General features: G+C 38.1%; 3 protein-coding genes across 7 annotated transcripts; 1 reads left to right on the top strand and 2 right to left on the bottom strand.

Moving 5' to 3' along the window:
- Positions 1-174: 174 nt before the first annotated feature.
- On the bottom strand, positions 175-5,337 carry LOC103429870 (protein TIC110, chloroplastic-like). The gene is made up of 14 exons (XM_008367997.4): positions 4,598-5,337; positions 4,334-4,517; positions 4,178-4,243; positions 3,982-4,080; positions 3,748-3,814; positions 3,572-3,636; positions 3,393-3,487; positions 3,057-3,184; positions 2,868-2,968; positions 2,538-2,754; positions 2,179-2,333; positions 1,786-1,911; positions 711-1,682; positions 175-578 (listed from the first exon to the last, which is right to left on the bottom strand). Exons 1-14 carry the CDS (start codon positions 5,095-5,097, stop codon positions 336-338), a joined length of 3,018 nt encoding a protein of 1,005 aa, XP_008366219.2. The 5' UTR covers positions 5,098-5,337; the 3' UTR covers positions 175-335.
- A 1,478-nt stretch (positions 5,338-6,815) lies between these two features.
- Positions 6,816-10,214, top strand: LOC103422773 (putative tRNA pseudouridine synthase). Of its 4 annotated transcripts, none has more exons than XM_070808172.1 (8): positions 6,817-7,147; positions 7,238-7,273; positions 7,701-7,813; positions 7,926-8,074; positions 8,268-8,412; positions 8,534-9,001; positions 9,176-9,712; positions 9,924-10,214. In XM_070808172.1, exons 1-7 carry the CDS (start codon positions 6,874-6,876, stop codon positions 9,620-9,622), a joined length of 1,632 nt encoding a protein of 543 aa, XP_070664273.1. In that variant the 5' UTR covers positions 6,817-6,873; the 3' UTR covers positions 9,623-9,712; positions 9,924-10,214. The 4 variants fall into 4 exon arrangements, with proteins under 4 accessions (XP_070664274.1, XP_070664273.1, XP_028943994.1 ...); XM_029088160.2 differs by having other exon boundaries at positions 6,818-7,108; XM_070808173.1 differs by lacking the exon at positions 8,268-8,412 and having other exon boundaries at positions 6,816-7,147; positions 8,578-9,001.
- A 2,729-nt stretch (positions 10,215-12,943) lies between these two features.
- On the bottom strand, positions 12,944-14,657 carry LOC103429869 (transcription factor SCREAM2-like). Of its 2 annotated transcripts, none has more exons than XM_008367996.4 (4): positions 14,378-14,657; positions 13,937-14,065; positions 13,635-13,811; positions 12,944-13,325 (listed from the first exon to the last, which is right to left on the bottom strand). In XM_008367996.4, the coding sequence occupies exons 1-4, from the start codon at positions 14,456-14,458 to the stop codon at positions 13,215-13,217; spliced, it is 498 nt and encodes a 165-aa protein (XP_008366218.2). In that variant the 5' UTR covers positions 14,459-14,657; the 3' UTR covers positions 12,944-13,214. The 2 variants fall into 2 exon arrangements, with proteins under 2 accessions (XP_008366218.2, XP_070664409.1); XM_070808308.1 differs by having other exon boundaries at positions 13,934-14,065; positions 14,378-14,536.
- Positions 14,658-17,478: the final 2,821 nt, after the last annotated feature.

Below are 17,478 nucleotides of genomic sequence, written 5' to 3'. Positions count from 1 at the left end.
ACCAAAAAATTTCTCCAAACCGAAACATTTCTCCAAAATTTGACCTCGCTGCATAGAAGAGCTAAACCATAAATTAAACCGAAAATTCTGTAAATCCAACACTTGTGCATCTTAATGACACAAACAAGACAATGCAATGTAAAGCAACTATAAAATTCTAAACCAAAAGTGATCTTCCCTAATGTATTTTATTCAAAACATTCTATTCAGTCGAAAATTTTGTTGTATAACAAAATTAAACGATACAATCAAATCTTATTTTCCGGCTATCCAGAATTTTCACAATCCCTAATCACATATTCTTTGTTGTGCCTTCTACTACGACTCAGAGACGATCAGAATACAAACTTTTCCTCCTCCGCACCGATGGTTTGTAATCTATCTCCCATCTCCTGGAGAGTAGCTGCCATGCTATCACTAATGCCCAGGAGATACTGCAGGCGCGATAATTTCTCAGGTGCCGCGCCACTTTTCATGTATATAGCGAAGAGATCGGCCAGCTCCTCTGGAACATCCCATGAAAGTGGCTTGGCAGGCACAGCTTTGTCACAAGCCAGCAAGTCATTAAGAGAGGATACCTGCAAAGCACAACAAATCATCAAACTCTGCCATTCCATCAAATTTACCGGCCTATCTCCATCAATTAACTAAGCAAAATTAGCATGTTGGAGTTACAGGACTAAAATAATAAAGATAAAACTAATCCATACCACTCCTTGACGATTTCTCTGCCTCAGAAGTGACACAGCTTGAATCAATGAGTTTGATAATCTGGTCTGTGCAAGCTCTCGAACAACATTCTTGGCCTTCTCAGCATTAATATTGAGATCTGCTGGGATTTTCTCATAGACTTCTTCCTCATCAAACTCTCCGGTGCCCGATGAGAATATCTCATCCACGGTCTTTTTAAACAGACTTTCTCGCAAGCTCTCAGATATCATGCTGTCTAAATTAACACTTGATTCTTTAAGTTCTCTTATCTGCTTAATATTAAGCCTCCCCTGACCAATAGCCGTTTCAATCGCAGCTGCCATTTTTGTAGTAGTTATATTCTTTATTATCTTTTCCACATACTGAGGAGGCAAGCCAACTTGCTTCTGCAATTCATTAAGTTGCTCTACCCTTGCTTTTGTCAATTGTCCATCGGCTAAAATTACCTCTGCCTGTTGCCTGAAAGCTTGCTCGGCCAGGCTCCTGTGTACTTCCACTATCTCCGTAGTGCTTAAGCCCAATATCGCCCCAAGCTGATTTAGTAGCACATATTCTGAATCATCCTTCTTTGTAGTGATCTGAGCACCAAACGGAATCCTCTTCACTTCCCCAGTTATACAAAACAATAAGTATGTTTTGTATAGGTCAGTCCTCTCTCTTTCTTCCAGGTCATCTTTAAGAGTAATCTCAGTCTGGCCGGGCTTCCCCAACTTTGCAGCAAGCTCCTTGTCAGGTCTAATCTTTCTAAGTGTCTGAATAGATTCCCATTCCTCATCCTCCAGGACCTCTGGCTCTGGCTCCTTTATTGGCTCTTCTGTGGCGGAATCAGATGATTCCCCTTTTATGTCTGCCACCAATTCAGTCACAACCAATGTGTTGAAGGCTATCATCTTTTTAAGTTCTTTTGCAGACTCAGTACGGCTACCAACTGACCGCGCTCGTTTTACATAGTTAATAAAAATCTTTCTTACCTGCATAGATTGAAGTAAACAAAGAAGAGAGCATGTTAAATTTGAATTCACAAACTTTTTACATAAAAATGTAAATAAATAAAGCGATCAAATGGATACTCACTGCCTTGCCAGCAATAGACATGGCAGCCTCTCTAGACAATCGCAGACCGTGAGCTGCCTTTCTCACAGCTTGTTTTACATCAGCGTCGTAACCATCAACACCAGATGCAATTGCATCCTTCACAACCTGGACAGAAACCACCACAAGAATCAGTATAAAGCTTATTCCAAAATAGTAGATTTTTAAACATATTAAAGCATCTCAAAACATAACAAATAGCGGAGCCTCTAATAGGAAACTACATTAAGGAGCAACTCAAACTAAGAAAAAAAAAATTTATGGTACATGTACACATGCAGATGATGGGTCATGAGGAAAACCACCATACTGGTCCATGCTAACCAAATATCGCAGATACCAAACAAAGAACCTTAAAAGAAAATTTGTAGTTACCTTTTCAAACAAACTGCCACAGATATCTGAATGGGCAGCCTCAATAGTCTGCTGAGGAATACAAAGCATGACCCGTAGCCTTAACAATGCAGCAACATCATCATCATTCAGCTCTCCATCAGCAACACACTGCTGAAGCTTTTGTCGGTATATTTCTAGAACAAGAAACACAAGTCAGATTCTGAGAGGGGCAAAATAGACTATTCATTATAACACCAAGGTAGTGTTTGATTATGAACCAAGGGAACAGATATTCTTAAATGCACATTAACTGTTTGATTGACAAAATAAAAATGGAATGACTTGGTGAGTGTTTTAGAATAATTTGTACAAATGACGAGCATTACAACTTCCATTACCTTCATGAATCTGGCTGGCTCTTTGTGGATCAAAATGCAACTCCTCACAGATATTTTGAAGGAAGGCTGCTTTGCTGTCCGCTGCTTCTAAATCACCCGATGTAACAGACTGTGAAAGACGTTTACGGTAAACCTTCGAAGTAACATCAAGCACAATGGATTCTGCCTCTCGTTTGCCTAAACCAAATATATTCCTTAACTGATTCAACGCGGAATGCTACACAACCAAAAATTAATCATGAATACGAATAGTATAAACGGCAGCAGCAATGGTAGCAGTTGTTAAAGCAGTTTACAAGCTAAAAAATATGCATGCCAGCCTTTGTTTACCTTACTCTCTTCCAAGCGACCTGTGGATAAAGTATCTGTAACATATGCTCTGAAGAGGAGCTTCAAGTCGTCCATCTTTCTATCAGCATCGTAGTCGCCACCTAAGTCAGATATACAAGTAAGTAGAGCTGGGGTGTCCAAAATTAGCCATTAGAGACGAACAACCAAGAGACCAGTACAGATTCTTACCATGTAAAGAAACTGCCCCAAGCCCAGGTGCAAAGCGAGCTGCATCTGGATGGTTCTTTAGTGAGATGAGCAAATTATTGAGTTCTAGCATTTTATCAAGCTCTTCCACAACTTCTGTGATTCCAGTGCTGAAAAACTAAGTTTATTAGATTCCACTAGTGTTACAGTTTGAAAACCCATTAATGTCATCGAAACTAAAACCTCTTAAAAAACTGAAAACAAAACAACTTCTTTCTACATTCATATTTTGCAGGACCGTAATATCTAGGACTCTTTCGTACACAAATAACATAGCAATAAGCTGCATGCACTTCTGTATGGAAGTAGTGAACATACGCTGATCTGGTTCTGGATTTGAGTATACGAAGTGCTGCTGATATATTTGCCTCAACTAGTTTTCTTGCGTGTTCTTTGAACAAGTCTTCTGCGTGCTGCATCAAACAGAATTATCCACATCAAGAAACAACTACATACAATATAGTGCAGGTCTAGTAAACACATTGCAAAGAAGGTACCTCATCAGAGAGCCGATAAATGCGTTGTGCTTCCTTAAGCTTAACAAGCTGCTCTGCGCCAATATCTGAGAATAAGATAGTTATATTTGTCAGGATTTAGCGCATAAAGGTGTAAGAGCATTACAATCTTACATAAACAAAATGTTGAACTCATCTACTGAATATTTCGCGGTTACCTCTGCCAACAGATTTTAGCTTGGAAGCATATAAACGCTGGGCATTGTCACGGATAGCCAGCTCAACCTGTCAGAAAAAGGGAACTGTGAGTCATGCAGAATTACGATGTCATACGAGTCTGAACCAATTAAGTTCCAACAACCATAGAATAACAAGTAAAATGGCAAGAACACTCCGGGAATAAAACATAAAGCACAACCATTACCAGTCAAAGCATTTACAAATCACGATACCTGGGAATCGGTAACTTTGAAGACACGCTTCCAAGGTAAGAGGAAAGATGAAGCGTCCCCAAACACAAGAGTCGAAACATATATCAGCTTCTGAAATGCCTGCACTGGAGACTCACTAACAATGGTCAAAGCCCTGTACCTCAACTATTTAAAAAGGGTAACAACAATCTCAAAGTTTATAGCACCAAAGGCCTACCCGACGCTGCTCTAGATCACCCTCGCGGTCAGTCTCAAGCCTCTGTCTGAAAATTCGCCTACCAATCTGAAACCCGTAAACCACCAATGCATTTTAAGATGGCCGAAAAAGAAAACTCATTTGCCGTCACAAACAGAGAAGTAAATAAAAACCCACCTCCATATGCATTGAAGCTGCTTCAGGGTCATCGATTCCCAGAGAATTCTTGAAGCTGACGATGGTATCCACTTCATCGCCTTTGAGTTCTTGAGCTCCAGGAGGAAGAACAGAAGTGACAAAACGACAGTACAAACCACAGAGCTCGGCATTAAACGCCTCGTCTTGCTTGCTCACACCATATCTGCAAAAAGCAACAATTTTTAACCGGGACTCACAGTAAATTGCACTACCCAGCTGAAAATTTCGCTACTTGATTCTCACTTTCTCGCAATGCCTTCGATGTCCTCCTTCTTAACAGCTTTCGGGTCGTCCAACCCAGCAACGTAATTGTGCAAGTTGACGGCGGCGACCTCGGGAGCGCAAGAGTTCAAAGCGTAGACTGCTGCCCCACCGGCGGCTCCGAGCACCGCTGCACCACCATACGCTGCGTTTTGGGATTTCCCCAACCGGAGACCCAACCCGTATCCAGCAGCCACAGCTCCGGCAAAAACAATTGCCGAGGTCACTATCCGGAGCGGCGGCGTCAGCTTCTCGACAACGGGCTGTACGCCGGTGAGCTCTCTCTTACCGCCGAAGACATCGGCAGGTGGCGATGAGGCGGCGTCTGTTGATTGTTCCGAGGGGGCGGCAGAGTTCCGGGAAAATGAGACCCTGAAAGGGCGTCGTCGGGATTGTACGGAGGTTGCGGCGGGGAGAGAGATGGGGTTGAGGAAAGGCGAGCGGAGAGAGGAGCGCTGGGAAGTGAGAGTGGAGGGATTCATGGGTCCCACCGCGGCGGGATAAGGAGAGACGACGTCGTTTGGGGAGTTGGGGAGTGTGGAGGGAGTAAAAGGGATTTCGTAGGGTTTGGGATCGGAGGCTTTTATTGGGTTTAACGGAAAAGAAAACTGAGGAGGATTGGAGAAAAGAACAGGACGAAAAAAGTAGGGAAGATAAAGAGCCGCCACCCCGATGAAGACGACAAAGTGAAACACTTTGTTGGCTGTTGGCTACCGTGAACTACAACGTTAGCCTATTTGGGCTAAAAGGTACGGAAAATAAAATGAAAATTTTAATCAATCGCTTTTGGTACGTTTCGTTTTAAACGAAAAATTATATTTTTATATTTCTCTTGTACTATTCATTTATATCATTATTTGTTCTTTTTCATTAAAATTAAATTTTTTTTGAACTTTTCGTTAGTTTTTTTAAATAAAATTTAGGATCAAACTCTTTAATTTTTTAACGTCATTTTAAATTGATCTTAATTTTTTTAAACACATCAAACAAGTATCTCAGTTTATTAAAAATGTCACATTCCCTAAATTCTAATTAATTTTTCAAACATGGATTATGTTCAAAATTCATCAACTGGGTATATCATGAATAATATTAATATTAGTTGCCTCAAAATCTAAATTTAAACATAAATTATATAATATGGGATTGAATGATCAAACGTGTATTGAATTGAATAAAAAATTGACCCAAATTGAAATACATCAGAAGGCAATCTCTTAACAAAGAAAATGGTTAATGATTCCGATAGGTTTTTAAGGAGTTTGTTTATGCTCAAGTGATTTCCTCATTAGATGATTCTTGGCTTGTAAAGCTTCCAATTCTTCTGTTTGACAATGAAGATGGTGGTGTCCGCATCATAATAGTCCATACCATTTCAACAACCTTCATAACACTCTTTTTACTGTTGGAAATTCAACAAAAATAAAATAAATTTAAAATTAATGGCTATTAATGTGGCACAATGAGTACCGTTCGATATTCAGATCAACTGTCCAGATTTTTCAACCAAAACAAATTTAAATAAATAAATTAAATGTCAGAAATTAATAATATTTTTTTATAAAGTCAGAAATTTAAAAAAAAAATTTAATTATTTTATAATAAAATTAGTAATATTTTAATAAAATTGACTAGACTATTTTTTTTAAAAGTAGAGATGTATTTAGTCTATTACTGTTCATTGAGATTTATCACTATCCACGTGGATTAAATGGGCTGAATGCTGGGACTTTTTTTTCTAAGGATGGACTTGCTCTAAAAGTTGGAAAATTTAGATACTTAATCCTAAACTTTAATTGAACATTTTAATTGGGCTTAAATTTTGCTATTTGGGCCTAAAAGTTATGAAAAACAAATTTTAATTGGGCCTAAATATTTATTTTCTTTACTTTCTAACCTTCTTTCGTTCACTCCGGGTGCGTTTGGTACGCAGACGGAACGGAACGGAACGGGACGGGACGGGACGGAACGGGACGGGACGGGACGGAACGAAGGTGTAATTTTTGAAAAAGACATGGGGTATATTTGTCTTAAAATGGTAAAACATTGCGTTCCACAAACGTGGAACAAACCCGTTCCAAGGGGGAGGTGGAACGCAAAAACACTCAAAATCTGTCCCGTGGAACAGCCCGTTCCACCCATTTTTGGCGCACCAAACGCGGGACGGAACGCCTCGTCCCGTTCCGTCCCGTCCCGTCCCACGTACCAAACGCACCCTCCAAGTCTGCAGCTCCCCCTCCCCTTCAGAATCTCCAAAAATGGCCGTCTCCTCACTGCGACACCCCTTCTCCCTCTGCCTCCCAAAGTTCCCATTTCGCACCTTCCATTTTTCAAAGCCAATTTTACCCCTCAGACTCAACCTTGTTTACTGCTGCTCCTCCTCCTCCCTCTGTACACCCGAACAAACATCAACCCGCTCCGGTCACAAATGGCAGCCCGTCCGAAAGAGGAAAGTGGTTCTCCGGGTCGGGTACGTCGGCACAGAGTACCGAGGTCCGTTTCAAATTTCCACCATTTTTATTGATTTTTTTGGTCAGTAAATTTCTGTACTTTTTATTTGGTTTTTGCATTTTATATGCAAAGTTTAATACTTTATAGCTCTCTCATTGTGTTTTCTTTCAGGCTTGCAAATGCAACGAGACGAAAATTCATTATCCAGTAAGTTGTTTCGTCTTTTATCTTTTTATACAAGTGATATTCTACCTTAAACTAATTTAATTTGCGAGAATTTGAACTATCAAAACAACATAATTTATTTAATGTTTATTTATTGTCTTCGATTTTTATATAAGTTAACGTAGACTAGTTGAAATGAGGTGAGCCTTGGTGCAACCGAAAGGTTGCTCTTTTCGAGTTGTGGAAACTGTCTCTTTGCAAAGCAAGGGTAAAACTACGTACAATAAACGCTCACCCGACTCTTGTAAAGGGCGGAGCCTTGTTGGCTTTGTGTAGAATAGTTGAAATCCCTGGCAATGCCATGAACACTTAACCATTGAGTCATGGACATGTGAAATACGTATTTGAATCAGCTTATCATATGCATGGATGGGATGTAGCTAAAAAGAATTAACATTTTGAAATGTAGCTATTGAGAAAGAGTTGGAAACTGCCATATATAACGCGGGCGGTATCCGTGAGAGCAATCTGGGGAACCTTAACAAGATTGCGTGGGCCAGGAGTAGCCGGACTGATAAAGGAGTAATGAATCTGACTTATAACCAATTTCCGTTTGTTTTGGGTAACCTTATTGTTTGCTACTCGATTTGGTTGTCTGGTTTTCATCTTTGTTGCGGTGAAATTGATGTTGTAGGTTCACTCTTTAGCGACGATGATATCATTGAAAATGGAAATCCCAGAGAATGCATGGGTCGGAGACCCTTTTGGCATGGATCTTGTGAATCACATTAACTCTTATCTGCCTCGTAATATCAAAGTTTTCAGCATTTTGCCTGCGCAGAGGTATGAAATGAGTCACAGAGTTTAGTATTTCCAGAGTGGAATCAGGACATCCATCTCCTTGTTAATGTATTGTTCCAGTTTGCAGATATTAATTAGTTCTAGATTTTGTTGGTATGTTCCTGGGGACGGCATGCATTTTCTTACTAACAAGTTTATTTTACGGGTGGTTTATTTGATTGCTTGTCCATTTTAGGAGCTTTGATCCTAGAAAGGAGTGTAATCTCCGCATGTATTCATACCTCCTTCCTGCTGAAGTTATTGGAATCAAAAGTCATCTCAACGCAGATGAAATTGATTATCACATCTCAGACTTCAATAATATAATAAAAGCTTTTGAGGTGTGGTGTTTCTGTTTTCATTCATTTCTGTAATACCGGCTACGGTCCTTTGAGCCCCTAAATTAGTTGCTTACTTGAGAAATATTCTTGAATAAAGTTTGTCTGTGAATGCACTCTGCAGGGAGAACATCCTTTTCATAATTATACTATACGATCTAAATACAGGTCGAAGTATCCTGCAAAACAATCACCCAAATATGGAAAAGTGTCGATAGCAGGTAGATCAACCAGAGAGGCAACAGCCTCTGAGTCTGAGTCTGAGTCTGAGGAAAGTGGCGGGGAAGAAAATTTTGATGAAACATATGCATCAGAATCAAATGCTGAGGAACTGAACCAAAATTCTTCGTTTTCTAGCAATAGTGAGGACAGCTTACTCGATGCTTGCAAGAAGCAGGGAGATGTTCTAAAGGTTCAAAGTGCTGGTTCGGTCATCCGTGCAAGATGGTTATTTGAACCTGATGAAAGAGATAGAATTGGTGCTTCTCATTTCAGAAAGATTTTTCAGTGCTCTTGTGGGAAGCTGGAGAAATCGCTTGGACATGATTATGTTGAAGTTTCCATATGGGGAGAGTCTTTCATGTTACATCAAGTAAGTCATTTTGGCGTGACCCTGAAAGTTCTTTGGCACACACACCGTACTCTAATTCGTCGCATCAATATTTCAGATTTCACCCCAATAACTAAGATATTTTCTTGTTGCCATTTTGTCTGCTTCTTACTTGGAGAGTTAGTTCAGTAACAATAATCTTTGTATGCTCACCAGATCCGCAAAATGGTTGGAACTGCTGTGGCTATAAAGCGCGAGTTACTCCCTAGAGATATTTTGACATTGTCACTGGCCAAGTTTTCCCGGATTGTCCTACCACTTGCCCCATCTGAAGTTTTGTTTTTAAGAGGGAACAGGTTTTCAATTAGAGTAAAAAATGTAACAAGGCCTGAAATGACGACAATGGTTGAATCAGAAGAAATAAATAAGGCGGTTGACGAGTTCTTCATATCTGTTATGTTGCCTCAAGTTACAAAGTTCTTAGATCCTTCAGGATATCCTTGGAATGAATGGGTTGAGAATTTGGATAGAAACACCGGCATTCCAGATGCAGAATTGGATGAAGTCAGGAACGCTTGGAAAGTGTGGAAGGAAAAGTTTGATGGTTTTGCATCAGTCCGAAACCAAAGAGACAAGGTAGATGCCGATGATTGCACTGGATAAGGTTTCTCATGGTTTATTGGGATCTAACCGGAACACCCTTTTATGTTCCTTTGGAAATACACCGAGATCATACAAACTCCAATGCGGGAGGTGAGACAGCTTTCTGTAGTTTATATTAACAAATCAATATGATACTAATGCATGCATACCTGGTTTATTGAATGCTCATCGTACTTCGATCATAACATACTTTCACGGTCTTGAATGTCTTTGAAAGCATAACATGGCGAGCTCTCTTCCTTCTACAATAGGGCAAATTTCATAAAGCTAATATTTACAAGGACTCTGGTGTTGTATGCAGGTGCGACGGACTGTGGAGTTCATCAAAATCAGCCGTGGTTTATTCACTGCCGGTGCTGACTCAGCAACCCGACGTTATTTCCATGACAAGAAATAAGGGAAACAGCCTGTATTTCCTGTGCTCTGATACATGTTATTGAATTGTTAAGCACTCTCATTGTTTACTGAACCGGTTCGATCATTTTTTTACTACATAGGGTATTTCATTTGTAATTTGTTGAGCAGAAAACTTTGATGTTATTCTTTCAGAGCTTAACAAAATATGAGTTATGCAAACGTAGTTTACAGCCGACCCCGCGGGATAAGATTGTGTTGTTGTATGATTTTGTATCGTCCAATGGTTCTTTACCGATATTTTCTTTTTCAAGTTTGCAATGCTTTTACCTCGACTTCACTAACATTATTGCTGTCAAAATTATGAGGCGTTTTTTTCCCTCAAAAGCGTGGTTTTTGTTAAGTGCCATTTTCTCTAAAAAGGGTATGTGTTATTGTTCAGTGTCATTTTAGGACGGAAAGGTGAATGGAAGTGGACATAGGTGTCAAACCACAACACTTTGAAGTTTGAATGGTTATTTGTAATTTTCTTTTAGTTTAGGTGGTAATTGCACATATTTAAAAACTCAAGGTGTCATTCGGTGAATGCCTTTTTAGAGTGAATCTTCAGTGAGTCTTTCTGACTAGGATAAATCTTATATTGAGTAGGGTGTACATTGAGTAGGACTATATGGATCAGTTGGATGTATGGGCAGATCCAGTCTTGGACCCAGGTGGTCCCAGGACCATCCGAACATCCGAAGAAGCACCTGTGAGGACTTATGAGGACCACCCAACGGCCTGGGCATGTGTTGAAGGAGAGAATACCAAAATAGCTGTGTAGATGTTCTACAACAGAAGCTTTGAACCAAGAAGAAATATCTAATTTCAAGCAAAGTGAAACACAGAGAAGACCGTCATGGCTCTGTTGTTCTTGGACCTTGGTTACAAAGAAGAAACACTCTCTCCATTGCTCATGTGACCAATTCCCATTTTTCATTTTCTTTTTTCTTTTAATTGTTTTCCAATCAAGTTATGCCACCCTAACATTTTAATTAATTAGCAAAGGGATGGTGTATTCCTCAACCAATATTTTTATGCCGTATGTTAACACCGTTATTTTAATTTTAATTTTCTATAAATTCATAAGACCTCTGAAAGGTATTCCATAAAATACTATGGACTCGTAGTCAATTGAACTTTCATCTCATATCATCAAATTTACTAAAATACTAAAGCAAAAATTCTGATATTTTGTATCTTATAGTTGAATAATAAACTTAATTAAATAATAAGCCCCAAATTTTCAATACAAGTATAGTTTTTTTGGAAGCTTAAATAGGCACTTACTTGTATGATACATATAGTTAGTTTACTTAAATATGCTTAGTCCTTCTAGGCCATTGTCTAGACCCGCCGCCGGATTAGCGTCTAATGTCCCTTGATTAGGATCATCCAATGTTAGAATCTTATCTGCCATTGGTTTGGATGGGATCAAAATATAAAAATTTCTCATACTTTTGTGAGACGTGGTACTCAAAAAGAGACTTACCCTATAGGTGAGGTGGTTGGCAACTGGACACAAACTGGGAGAATTTCTAATGACTGCTCATGTGTTTTTTTTTTTTATTGGAGTTTCTTGCAAATTCTTGGTGGGATTAATGCAAAGCGTGGTTTTCATTCTTTCTGGTTCATGTCCATTAGCTAGATCGTGAGTAAGGACTTGTTACCATTTGAAGCCGTTACTATCGAAAGGGACACACGTTCTTATGATCATCCACTTATTATGGATTTCCAATTCATTAATGTATATGTAATTATATGTAGAGTAAATTACATAGAAACCCCTTAAGTTTGAGGTCTATTACAACCTCATATAACATCTTTAAAACATTTCACTTTTATACCTCACGTACTATTTTATTTCAAAATAACACCTCTGTTAGATTTTCCATCCAATGGTCTGTTAAATGCTGACGTGACTACCACATTTGTGCTGATGTGGCTGCCACGTGGCAAAAATAATAATTTTTTATACATTAACAATATTATAATATTAACCCTATTATTATAAATAAATAAAACCCACAAAAACCCGAACTCATATCCCCTTCCCTTTCCCCACATCCCACCCCCTCATCTCTCTGCAACTCAACTTACATTTACAAAATCTCTTCCCCCCACCCCTACACACGACCTACTACCCTCTCCCCCCCCACCTGCCTTCCCGCGACGACCCACCTGCCTTCTCCACCCAGGAGCACGATGGTGCTCGGCGACTGGGTCAGTTTCATCATGGGAGCCCTCCTCCCTCTCTCTCTCTCTCTACTTTCTCTCTCTATCAAATGTGCATATGTTTGAATTGGGTTTATGAATTGTATGTGAAATTGATCGAATTTATGGTTTTTTTGGTAAATTAGGGGTTTGAAAATTGTCTCTATAGGTGGTAAAAGTGCAATACTGACATCTTTATGTGTAGGTGAAGAGGAGAAAGGGCTTGGGGAAGGTGAGGTGGGGTGGGGGGCTTGTGGGGTAGGTGGGGGTGGGTGGGATGGGGGGTGTGGTGGGGATGGATGGAGGGGTGGAGGGAACGGACGGACGGGAAGGAAGAGATGGGTGAGGGGGTGGGGGTGGGATGTAAGGTTGTGGGGAAAGGGATCTAGGTTCGGTTTTTTGTGGGTTTTTATTTTATTTTTTTTAATAATAGGGTTAATATTATAATATTATTAATGTATAAAAAATTATTATTATTGCCACGTGGCAGCCACATCAGCACAAATGTGATAGCCACATCAGCATTTAACAGACCATTAGATGGAAAATCTAACGGATGTGTTATTTGAAATAAAATAGTACATGAGGTATGAAAGTGAAATGTTTTAAAGATGTTGTATGATGTTGTAATAGACCTCAAATTTGAGGGATGTCTATGTAATTTACCCTTATATGTATCTATACGACCAGAAAAGGGGAAAATCTATAATGAAATTACACGAATAAAAATGATCATTAAAGCACCATAGGTCATTATACAAGTGGAGAGACTTAGAAGAAAAAAAATTTCCCTCCACTTATATAATAACATATAGCGCCCCGTGTTCTGGGCATTGAAAATCTCTCCATAGTTTATTTGGTAAGAAAAAGAAAAAGGTAAATACAAATTCTCATTAGTTTTATGGCTTGAGCAAATCCATAACCTATATATGCTTGCCATAAAACTTGCATTATTCTTGTAATTAACTTGATTAGGATGAAAGAGTTAATCCTTGCATTGTTCTTGTTGTTGGTTAACTTCACTCCAGTTTTGAATGGCTTGCAACATCGCTTCTTTCACTACCTCAACATCTTTCTGGTCAGCACTTGGATTATCCTACAACATCAAATTCAAGAGAATAAATCTTCAAACATGTTCAAATTAGGAAAATCATACGCTTCAAAAGAGAGGCAATTTTTCCAACGTATTCGAGTCAGTCAAGGAGGAGAAAAGGGAAAAGATCTTATATATATATATATGCTCATGTAGAGTAATAAATTCCCTATAAAAAATTGTATTTTATGTTCCATCATTTGTTTAAGTACGTGTGAGCCTTAATTATATGATGCATGTGATCAGAATATTTGTGTAAATATATGAATACGAATAAAACGAGACCGATTCATCAGTTTTTATTATTCTTACATTGACTGTTCCAACAGCTTCTAGAAGAAAATTGTTGGAACAAGAAGCCCTAGCTTGATGCACATTAAGGCCTAGCTCTCCAAAAGCTTCCAATATGAAAACAAGTAACCCACTGCATCTTTTTTCAGTGAACATCTTAATCTGAAAGCCTCTCTCCCCAGCTTCGACTTTGAGTTGCTGATGATACATATGATGAAAAGAAAGAATTAAACCCCAATTAGAAAAATTCTTAAATAAAAATTAATGAATTAATCCCTTGGCAATAAACTAAATAAGGATGGTATAGGGAACTTAGATACTACCACAGGGAAGGAGTTTAGGGAAGTTGAGGTTTCCGCTGAGGCAATCATCTGTTGATTCATTTCCTCCACTTTTCGCTTTAAGTTTTGTATGTACTTTGATGCATCCAATATAATTGAGGTTTTACTGTGCTGCTCACATACACACAAAACACATGGATAGTCATGAATCGTGAGTACTGTATATACATATATGTGTGTGTGTATACATATCTGTGTATGTGTGCTGTAAGTATTAAGATTAGAATTTAAAAGAGAAATGAATTGTAGAAATTTTCAATTAGCCTTAGTTTGAAATCAGAGAAAAGCTCGGGATTCTTGGTTTCAAGAAAAACGAAGAAGATCATTATGATGATAAGTCAATCGGGTATTATATAAGTAGAGAAATTAAATGAATATATACATACATACATACGTATATATATGAATACACATGAGTAGTACCGCATGGGACTTAGAGATGGAGCGAAGGGTTAGCAGTTTCTTGGATACTGGCGCTCTCTTCATCTGCACCTTGGAGATCATGGCCTCTCTCTCTCTCTCTCTCTCTCTCGCTCTCTCTCGCTCTCTCTCTCTCTCTTCTTGCTGATGAATATATATGTACTTATAAAGTATAAGTTGTGGGGGGAAAAAAGAGAGAAGAAGTAACTAGTGATTATTACTATCAACCTCAACTCACTTTTACTAAATAAAATAAAATCTTCATAATATTTAATTGTTGAACATGTGAGAAAGATGTATTATGTAATTGCTCCAACATCATATATAATCTTAGGATGTTGTTGGCATTTAAAAAAAAAAGACCTATTGCGCTTCTCATTAGTGAAAAGATAATATTGAAGGAGTTTATGATGACTATTTCAAATTCTCTTAAAGGCGTGATTCATTGTGAAAACCTCACTTATAATTAAAGTGTCTTTAATTTGATCTCATATATTGACATGATTTATTGTTTTAAGTATGGAATCATCACTTACAGTTTAGTTTCTAGTATTGAATTAGTTTATCGCTTAGATGTTAGGACATAAGCACATTTTGGGCCACATAATTTGATTCTTCAAACCTAAAATCAAAAGTTTTGTATGACCATTCTATACAATAGCGGAGCAAATATGGGATCATTGGTTGCCCATGACTCCTACAGCTTTAAAATCCCCATGTATATTTGGCTGTGTATTTGTATTTGACCCTTATAAATAATTATAGCAAACAAAATCATAACTTCCTCCGCCTCCTAATTTTGTTTTCTTTTATCATCTCTCTTCCTTTTCTCTCTATTTTTGTGCTATGCTCTATCTATTGTGTGAATCAAGTACTTGATGAAATGCTTCAGTTGACAATCCTTAATAGTCTTCAACTTTGCTCGACGGTTTCCTACAATTGCCCTCGACTAGTCTCTAAAGATCATAGTAGTTGTCGACGTAGTTGGTGTAAGCTTTTGACAACTGTTGGCATAAATGGTTCATTGAATTTTTTTTTTGTCGAAATGTTCCAAGACCTTTCCGGTTTTGTGTATCAACAACCCCATTATTTGAAAATCCTAACTCTGCCACTGATTTTATATCTTAAATAATCAAACCTGCCAATCGGATAGAAATGAATTTTTGTCAATGTGTATTGTCTTTACGTTTTGAACTGGGAATTTTTATATTGTTTCATTATTGAAGTGTTCACATTACAAATGTTACAAATATCACGATATAGTGATATTCTTTCTTACTTGTAAGCGAAAAATCTTAGATTCGATTCTTATAAATAGTAAATTGGATCAAACACTTATGTTGGAGAACATTTCACCGCATGGTAACCTGAATAACAATCTCATTCCCTTTACGTAGTAATAATGTAACTAATATATATTAAGATTTATATAAAGATGTATAGACTCCAGCATATTTTTCTTTCATTCGCACATAAACATCATGGATGTGGAAAACTTGAAATGTGGTTGCGTGGAATGAGAAATAATAATTATAGAGAAGCATTGAGAAGCCAGCTGGGAATGGAGGGCGTGGGGACATTTTGGAAAATAATTTATGGAATTTATGAAGCAGACATTTTGCATGGGATAACAGTACTGTCTAGTCGTGACTCAATCAGCAAGCGAGGGTGGTGGAAAAAAGGATTCATATAGTACGAATATACTGTTAATGTGACATTTTATGTTAATAAAATAAAAATATGTGTAAATTTTTGTCTATATTTTCTTATTTGGGAACTATTATTGAAATTCCAAAAATCTCATTATACACTCCTCACGAGTGTATTTTTCTTTTCAAATATAGAAAGTTTGGAGTGTAGAATGAGATTTTTGAAATGCCAATAACAATTCCCTCTTATTTTATTTATACTAAAAGTTACGTGATGGTGTACTAATCCCATTTATCTTGTTATATATCGGGTGATGGTGGGTGGGGTTAACGTGAGAAGAAAGAATCTACTCGTGATTGGGACACCATCGAAACTTGCAAAGGAAGCGTCAAACCATGTTCAGTTTTTGTGTTCTGAATGCCTCCAAACCTTCCTCACGGGAAGGGATTATACAGTTATATATACTCTCTCTCTCTCCCCCCACAACTGCACAACTCTATTTGGCATTTGTTTCTTTATTTGATTCCTTTTAAAATCGCCATTTGATTGCAATGCATGCCTATCATACCAAACAGCAAACCCTTTTCCAAGTGTGTCGTATTTTATGTAGCCTTTTTATTGTTTCTCCTCCTGTTTTCGGCACCTTCAATTTCTTTAATTTCTCTAGAATTTTTTATAAAAATTCATGTTTGTTTTTAGGGTTTAAGATTGCTCTCCTGTTAATTGAAGACTGGATTTTTATAAATACATCTCTGTACGTGAAGCTTTCTTTGGAGTGCCAAGAAATAAGATTTGGCACGATGCAGGTAGTCTTTTAGTGATGTGGCCTTCTTATAGTATTATTTGGTTAATGTTATGTATTCTTGGTTTCTTGGTCTTCATCGTTACCCTAACTGCGATGGAATTCTTAAGCAGCACCCATGCATGCATATAATGCATACAACACGAGCTCAAATGTTGCGACCAAATCTGATGTAAATTACCAACTAGCTATTATTATTTGAAATACAGTATACATACAATATTTTACTTAAACGTGAGCAAACTCACTCTTTTATTCTTCCCTCTGGTGGTTCTGGTTAGCCTGCAGGGAATTTAGTGGGTAGCTCATGTGTTAGTTGGAGTGCTACTTGCTCCGAAAGGTTGTCTGCATTCAGCATACATAAGCAGTCAACCATCTGTTCACATGAGTTTCCCAACTTAATTATTACAACCAAACATTATATACCCCATCCACAGTTGCCCCTTCCTCTTGTCCTTTTTGAATGCGTCCTTAACGTACTGCTTTTATTTCAGTGCTTTTCATCGTTCATATATGTAAATAGGAAGAAATTTTTCAGTGTGCCAGGAATACTCCCGGTACACTAAGGGCTGATTTGGTATTGCTGTGCTTTGAAAAAAAACTGTTGTGAGAATAAGCGGCTGTGAAATGAATCAGCAGAGTGTTTGGTAAA

Source organism: Malus domestica, chromosome 11, assembly GCF_042453785.1.
Source record: "Malus domestica chromosome 11, GDT2T_hap1".
Taxonomy (NCBI): Eukaryota; Viridiplantae; Streptophyta; class Magnoliopsida; order Rosales; family Rosaceae; genus Malus; species Malus domestica.
This window is presented reverse-complemented; position numbering and strand designations above follow the sequence as displayed.